We start from the raw sequence: 8,727 nt of genomic DNA on the forward strand, positions 1-8,727 counted from the left end.
AATAGGAAGGGGAAGGTGTTTCACCTGCCATTGGGTATGTTGATGTTAAAATGTTTGTTAAAGACTGTTAAGTTGGATATATTGGTTTTGAGGGAAATAACTTATGAGCGAAACTGGGTTAGAAATATATATTTCAGACTGAAGAGAATTGCTTGGGACCCCACCAAAGCTGAATATTTAAGGATTAAGGAAAGAAAAAAAGCCTGATCTAAAATTTCCCCTTTTTTTCAGTTTATTGGTATATAACTGACATTGTGTAAGTTTAAGGTGTACAACATTTGATACACATATATATTGCAACATGATAACAATGAGGTTAGTTAACACATCCATCACCTCACATAATCATAATTTTTTTTTTGGTGAGAACATTTAAGATCTACTTTCTTAACAATTTTCCAGTATATAATACATTATTATTAATTATAATCACCATGCTGTACATTAGGTTCCCAGAACTTATTCATCTTATAACTGGAAGTTTGTATTCATTCACCACTATCTCCCCATTTTCCCCATTCTTCAGGCCCTGGAAATCACCATTCAATACACTGTTTTTATGAGTTTGGCTTTTTTTCCCCTACATATAAGTGAGATCATACTGCTTTTGTCTTTTTCTGTCTGACTTACTCCACTTAGTATAATGCTTTCAGGGTCCATGCATGTTGTTGCAAATGGCAGGATTTCCTTCTTTTTTTGATGAATAATATTCTATTATATTCCACATCTTATTTATCCGTTCATCTCTCAATGGACACTTAGGCTGTTTCCATGTCTTGGCTATTGTGAATAATGATGCACAGAATATGGGGGTGCAGATATCTCTTCAAGATAATTATTTCACTTCCTATGTATACCCAGATGTAGGATTCCTGAATCACAAGATAGCTCTACTTTTAATTTTTTGAGGACCCTCCATACAATTTTCCACAGTGGCTGCACCAATTTACATTCCCATCAATAGTGCAAGAAGATTCGTTTTTCTCCAAATCCTTGCCAACACTTATCTTTTTTCTTTTTGATAGTAGTCATTCTAACAGGTATGAAGTAATATCTCATTGTGGTTTTTATTTGCATTTCCTTGATGATTAGTGATGTTGAGCATCTTTTTATGTAGCTGTTGGCCATTTGGATGTCTCTTCTTTGGAAAAATGTCTATTTAAGTCCGTTGCCCACTTTAAAATCATATTATTTGATTTTTTGATATTAAGTTGTATGGGCTTCTAAATGGTCTTTTAACTTTTGTTCCTTTGATATTTTTTTTTAGTATAGTCAATACTATAATAGAATACTATAATACTATGTTAGTTTCAGATGTGTACCTTTGCTGTGTTTTTAAGTGTGTCTTTTGTTGGTTGCCTTGTGAAGGAAAAGACATCTGTATTTTTATTTACTCTTCCAAAATTCTCAGAATACAGCTTAAAAAAACATTTAAACAGAACTTAGTAAGACTTTAAAATATAAAGTGGATTCCCCAGAGTATACTCTTAGGATGGTAGCAAATACCTTGGGATTATCGTGTTAGAGGACCAACATGAGGACAAGGTGACCTATGTGAAATGCCTCTGCCAAATGAAAAGTAATCCTGAGTAAGTTGCTTTTGAGTTATCTGAAAGGCATGCTTGTTAGCTTATTGGTGTGGAGATAAGGTAAGCCTTTATATTTGGAGATAGCCGATTACCACACAAAAACCTGTACATGAATGTTTATAGCAGTGTTATCCATAGTAGGCAAAAAGTGGAAACAACCCAAAACTCCATCAACTGGTGAATGAATAAAAACTGCTGTGTATATGTGCGATGAAATATTATTCAGCTCTAAATAGAGTGAAGTACTGATACATGCTACAACATGGGAGAATCTTAGAAACATGCTAAAAGAAAGAAACCAGTCCTAAAAACCCACATAGTCTATTATTCTCTTTATATGAAACGTCCAGAAATGGCAAATTGGTAGAGATGGAAAGTAGATTAGTGGTCGCCAGGGGCTGGGGGAGATAGGGGAATGGGGAGTGACTGCTAATGTGTACCGGATTTCTTATTAGGGGTGCTGAAAAAATGTTCTAAAATTAGTGGTAGTGGTTGCACAACTCTGTGAATATACTAAATACCACTGAATTTTACACTTTAAACAGGTTAAATTTATGGTATGCAAAAATTCCCAATGAGAAAATGCATTATGACAAAATAACAACAACAACAAGAGAGGTGGCTACTCAGGTTGTTTGGCTTTCATTTCAGTCCTTCAGGACCTTGGGGGTTGGGCTCAGGGAGGAAAGCCAGTACGGGGAGAAGTAGGAAGATTGCCTGTGCCTGTGGCTGGACCTGAGGGGCCTCAGGATGCCTCCTTTTGCAGAAATACTGAGTGAAGCACCTCAGGACAGCAACTATAAGGGCTTTGGGGCAAGGAAGGAATACCTAATGCCGTCCCCTACCACACATTGCCTTCCCTTATCTCCTTTTCTCCCCCTTTTGGTTAGCAGCAAATGAGTCTCTTCTCCAAGGCACATGCTCTTGACCATGCAGTCCATTCAGTCACAGGAAAAGCAGCTTTTGGTTCTCTGAACAGCCATACTGGGTCTTATGCTGGTCAAACAGTTTGCACAGGGCATCCATATAGAGTGTGTGGTATTTTCCCACCATTTCCTGGCTTGGTTTTTCTATTTTAGGCAGTGGTAGAGGCTCCCCAACTGCCAAGATAGATGGGAAAAGAGAAGGGGAAAGTGTTAGAATCTTCTCTTTCTTTAACCTCCTTCTCCTTCCCTGGGCAGGATCCTCTCACATGCCAACTTAGCTCCCAGATTCTCCCTCTTTGCTGCCCTTTTCTTTGGTGGGGGGTGGGGTGGGGAGGGCTGAAGCTGAAGTCAATAAAGAGCTGAGGTGGCCTTGGGGCTGAGAGCAGCACTCACCCACAGTGACGATAGGCAGCGAGTATGGCAGGAGCCCGGTGGAGCCTTGGCGGAAGCCTCGTCCATAGAAGACACAAAAATAGAAACCAAAGATACTGCGGAAGCAGCTCTGGAACTTGTGCATCCAGCTGTCCTTATGGAATAGCACCTGATCATATACCTCAGTTTCTCCAAAAGTGAATGTGGGGACCAGATGAGCCCTGAAGGAAAACCTCAATTTATTTCTCAAACACAGGCTAGGGTGAGAACTGCCCAGGAAGAACATTTGCTCCTGGCCAGACTCCCATCTATATAAAATCCCTGTGACATAAAGCATTTCTTCTTGCACTAAACAAGACTCCCGTAGTTACTTATCTCTTGTCTTGAAATTTTCAAGGCCAGTGAGAATGCTATCTCTGGGCCAGGATCACAAGGGCAAGATATGCGGGTGTAGGGAAGGATGAGGGGTTTGGGCAGAGATCCCCAGAAACCCACATCATGTAAAGAAAAGCTTCCAGGAGGTGTCCTGTAGGGAAATATCTGACTCTGTTTCTACTGGTAGGAAGCATAGAGAAGATGATGATGATATTGAACAAATGCATATATATGATATGCCCCTCACCCACAGGGACTATTCATAAGGTATTCTGCCCTTGAGATTAGAGCAGAGAAAAGTTGTTTTCCTCTCAAGCCATCCAAATCCACCCTGACAGTGCTCTAGATACAGAATCAGGCTCCTTACCTCTTCCTGTGAGAGAAGAGTAAAGAGAGCACAGTCTGTCTTATACAAATCTTTGTGAGTTATTAGTAACAATCTCTCAGCACTCTGATGTATGTTACCTTACTGGTTCCTCACAGCAGAGAATGTGCAGGGCACAGTAGGGGGCTTATTTTCTTTACCTTACAGATCCAGAAACCCAGGTTCTGAAGGGGAAAGGGCACTCAGGCAGTGAGTGAGGGTCAGGACCTGGACTAGAACCCGGGATTCTTTCCTTCCAGCTTAGAACTCTCTCCCCTACATTATGCCCCAAACTGATAAACAGGCCACTCAGGCAAGGTCCCTAGAAGAACTACTTCCCTTTTCCCTGAGTCTGCAATAGGGCAATTGTCCTTGTGTCCAGTGGGCTGGCCCCTTGACCTGATGGTACACCCCACAGCTCCAGCTTTGGGCACCTGTTCTTTATCTCCTCTCTTTATCCCTATGTCAGAGTGGCTAATAATTATCCACCACTTACTGTGTGCCAGACACATGTAGGTGTTTTAGGTGGATGACTCCCCACAATAACCCTATGGAGTAGGTACAATTATTAGTAGCCACATTATGAAAACGAAAACACCAAGATTCAGAATGGTTAAGTAACCTGTCTCAGACTGCACAGTAAGTTTTGGAGCCAGGATTTCAAATCAGGCCCCCTGACTTCAGATATTATGCACGTACTCACCATAGTGCTCTGCCCCCTGCACTTACCAATAACAAACAGATGTAGGTGTCAATATTGATAGAGATGATGTGGGCATCAGCTGTATACTAGGGGAGCCCTAGCCAAGCCCCCTGATAATGAATCTGGGTTTCTGATTTGGTTTCCTGAGAATTGGTCCAGCTAGGTCAGAAGGAGGGGATGATGTAAACCTTTTTAAAATTCTATGCCTGTCTCCCCTATGCACTAGTAAGTTCCATGAGGGCAAGACTCAGATCTGATTCATCTTGGCATCACCGAACAGGTCATACTGCTCAGAGAAAGCCACCCCCACTGCCCTGGGAGAAACACCTACCCATGCTGGAGGGCTGTGCGCACAAATCCCTTGCGCTTCCGGAGGATGAGGGTGGTGGTGTTGGGCACACTTTGTAGGGCCTCTCCCACCCCTCCTACTACGATGCCCACGAGGTTGCCAGTGCCATGGCTTAGCAGGTAGTCAATGGCTGGCTGACTCACAGAGCATACACCTAAAGAGAATCAAGGAGCAGAGAGAGGAGCAAAATAAGGAGAGGGGAAAATGCTTGAGACGGAACATCCTCTGCTTTACTCCTCATTGTGATTGCCCACTGTTCCTATGAGTCCTATGAGGAGAGTCAATGAGATGGGACAAAGGGTGTGGAGAAATGAAGGCTGTGGGAAAACCCAACATGTTTCACTTTGAGGCAATATTTCCACTTCGTAGGAGGCACTGGGTCAAAACTATAGTAGGAAGGTTTCCAGAGGGATAACCAGAAGGACTTTCTGAATCCCAAATGTAATCTTACTCTTTTCTTGTCCTCTATTGCCACTAAATAGCAAAAGTTATTCTTTACTGACCATATACTCTTGTGGCAGGCACTATATTGAAAGCTTTACTTGTATTATCTCATATAGCATCACACCACATCTGAGGTTGGATTATTATCATCAATATCACCTTACAGATGAGGAAACAGAGACCAATAGGGGTACAGTAGCTTACCCAAGACCACACAGTTAGTGGCAAAGCCAAGATTCAAACCCAGACTGTTTAGCTCCAGGACACGCTTTTAACTACTATGCTATGATGGGAGTGGGTGAGATGTGGTTGAGAGGTGGGGGTGGGGCTTAAAAAGGTACATCTCTCAGCAGAGAAATGGGCCAGAAGCTCCAGTAAGTATGGTCAGAAGTACCTTTGGCCATGAGGTACTCCCTAACAAATGGGATCTTGAAGAACCAAGACAGTGTGGCTAAGTGGGGAGTGATGCCTGGGAAGATCTTCGAGAAGCCTGTGGCCTCAGTGCAGAAATTGCAGAAGGCTCCAAAGGTCAAAAGGCCATGAGGGTGAACTCCCATGAGGTAGTTGTGCTCAGGTGACAGATCTTTTGTCTTCTGGATCTGCAGCCATGGAAAGAAATGAAATGAGATCACATGAAGAAGCACAAGTGAAGACACTTCAGGGATCAGGGCACTCTCTAAATCAGAGCTTTTCAACAGATAGGCCATGAGTGGGTTTCAGGGGCCAAGATATTGGTCTCCTCAGCCCCTGGAAACCAAGCACGATCTATGGCAGCTAGAACTGCTGAGCCTCTTGCCTACAGCTGCAAGTACCTTCGGCCATTTATCTCAGTGCACTTCATGCATGGTATCATTTTGTCTGAGTGCTGCTATGTGAAAAAGTCAGAAAGCTCTGCTCTAAAAATTGAGGCAGTGTTTGTTGTCTACTCCAAAGAATGCTCAGAGGATCAGCATAGCAGTACATTTCTAGAACCTCTTCCTGATATTTTCTCTTCCCAGCCCCCTTCCAGTTTCTGCCCAAGTAACTTCTATTGAACTTTGAAAACCCTGCTTGAATATCACCATGTCTGTGAAGCTTTTTCTTACCCCTCATCTGAACTACTTGTGTACCTTGTACCAAACCATAAATACATGTCTGTCCTCATTAGATGTGAGCACCTTGATGGCAGATTGTATCCTACTCACTTCTCTGTACTCTAGACATGTGGTACAGAGTAGGCTTTCAATCAATATTTGTAAAACTGAACTGTTTTTTGCATTTCTGCCTGTGCTATCTGGTAGGTCATGCCAAGGGTGTCCAAAGTATGCTAGGGGAGTAGCGAGTACCCAGTAGCAATGTTGAGTCCTGAAGAATGTCTAGCCTGCATGGAAATTTCTCTGGTATGCTTATTTTCCTTATGGACAACCCTAGTTATTTGGCATAAATGCCCAGTATTTTGGGAACTGTGGGGATGCTTCAGAAAAGACACTTACCGTAATGGGGAAATAGTCCTTGATATGGGTCCAAGCATACCAGTTCCTTACCCAAGCTGAACGCCTTCCACCTGAGAGAGAAATATCAGTAAGGGATGGTGTCTGTCTTGCTAACCCCATCCCTCCTGGTCATCCAGGGCTTTCCTAACAGCATGGAGAGACCATGGCTCTGCTAGACAGGTGGAAAAGGAAGAGACCCCAAGATGGTCCTGGCTGGCCCAGCTCCTGTGGCTCTGAGAACTTGGATAAGAGGCCTGTGGCATGTTGAGTGGGACTCCCTGGTAACAGGTTAGGGTGGAACATTCATAGGCCCTGTGCTTTCTAGGTCCATGAGTCTTACCTTGCTCTGGGGTCTTCCAGTCCAGGAAAAACCAGACAAAGTAAAGCACTGGTAGTGGCCACAAGGATGTAAATAGCAGGTAAATGAAAAATGGCTGCAAGATCCAAACTGATGAGGAAGCAGGTCAGACCAAATTTGTGCTGCTGGCAGAACTTGACCACATGCATCCCCATTAAGAACCCTCCAAACTACCCAAACCCCTGGTCCTGGCCTTCTGCACAGTCCAACTCCTGGCCATCTGGTATCCATGTCTACTTGTTCTTCAGACATTTCCTTTATCATGTGCCAAACACCAGCCCTATTTGTCTACTTCCCTATCATCCCTGTCCACTTGCTTCCTTGCCCACTTACCATTCCTCTACTCTTGCTCCCTGCCTGCCACCCGCTTCCCCTACCTCCTGCACCCATTTAATCCACCATCTTTTCCTTCTTGTCTCCTGTATCCTTTGCTATCCATTATCCCTGAACCCTTGTTAAACCGTCATCCTTCCTTGCCCATATACTATCCATATCTCCCCACACCCTGCCCACTCAGCATCTGCATCCCTCTACTGTTTCCCATTCATCATTCCTGTCCTCTTGCCCATTCACCATTCCTTCCATTATCAGCATCTCCCCACACACTACCACCCCCACTCCCAAGAATGGAAAACTCTATGGTTTAAACACAGGCTATATTCCTCCAAGTCTGTAATTCTAATGCTTTCTCTGTCCCACTACCCATGCTTCCTTATGATCATGGACACATCATATGCCTATTCGTGGGCTTTATTTCCCTTCTCCAGATAGGGTTAAGAAGTGGCTAAAATTAGCTGCGTCTACTCGTATCCATCATGATCCTGTTCTACCCCTCTGCCTGTTCTGTCTCCTGTGGCTCTATGTCTTCCTTCTCCAGGGCACTCGTGGAACTCAAGACTCCTTGGCTTTACTCTGTGGTACCATCTGAGATGATCACAGGTTAGAGGTGAGACTTCCCATGAACATGAAATTCACCCCAGACCTGGCCCTGGCCTCTCACTCTGGCTTCTTGCCGTGAAGTCTTGGATCAGTACTCACACATGGCAAGGTAGCTCAAGGGCCATTGCAGAAGCATCAGACTCTGGAGGTGCTTAGGCTGTTTGAAATAAGGCATGATGGTCAGGAGCCTGAGGAAGACAAAGATCCCAGAACACTCTTCCAGCCAATGGTGCCACCAGCCTCTGGAAGCTCGCTTGATAAGGAATGCATATGACCAGAAGGATTTCTACCTACCTTCTCCCTTCCTTGTCCTGCCCCACACCTACGACCCACTGCAGGGGGTAGGCTTTGGAGTATCAAGGCCTGCCCTATCAGGTTTGAGCCCTGGGCCCTGGCCATTTGCCCTTTGACTCATTCCTGAGATTATTAAGACATCAGGATGAAGAAAGATAAGAAGGACTGTCATCTAGTCCTAGTGACTCAGAGATCCAGAGAGGGGAAATACCTTTCACAGGCCACTTGAAGATTATAGAGGTTGTGGTCTCAGAGAGATGGCTGGTGGGAATGGAGCTCTGGGGGGTTGTGGGGTGAGGAGCACCTGGGATTAGGTTTTTGTTGAGATAGACTATTGCCCTGAGGCAGCCTGGTTGGGGATGTCCCCTTTTTTAACTTTCTATTACAAAAATTTCCAAATATACACAAAACCGGAGAATGCAACAAATTGTTATCTTTGTGTTCATGTTTTTTGCTCATCTTCAAGAACTATGAACATTTTGCCATACTTGTTTCATCTATTGCCCCATTCTTTTTTTGCCTTGGGATATCTTAAAGCAATT

General features: G+C 43.9%; 1 protein-coding gene across 1 annotated transcript; it reads right to left on the reverse strand.

Annotated features, from left to right (window-relative positions):
• Positions 1 to 209: 209 nt before the first annotated feature.
• AWAT1 (acyl-CoA wax alcohol acyltransferase 1) lies at positions 210 to 8,190 on the reverse strand. The gene is made up of 7 exons (XM_019428613.2): positions 7,991 to 8,190; positions 6,935 to 7,042; positions 6,595 to 6,665; positions 5,517 to 5,721; positions 4,661 to 4,832; positions 2,909 to 3,108; positions 210 to 2,689 (listed from the first exon to the last, which is right to left on the reverse strand). Exons 1-7 carry the CDS (start codon positions 8,064 to 8,066, stop codon positions 2,535 to 2,537), a joined length of 987 nt encoding a protein of 328 aa, XP_019284158.1. The 5' UTR covers positions 8,067 to 8,190; the 3' UTR covers positions 210 to 2,534.
• Between the last annotated feature and the right edge of the window lie 537 nt (positions 8,191 to 8,727).

This window comes from Panthera pardus, unplaced genomic scaffold, assembly GCF_024362965.1.
Source record: "Panthera pardus isolate Hobbes unplaced genomic scaffold, ASM2436296v1 HiC_scaffold_27, whole genome shotgun sequence".
In the NCBI taxonomy this organism is placed as follows: Eukaryota; Metazoa; Chordata; class Mammalia; order Carnivora; family Felidae; genus Panthera; species Panthera pardus.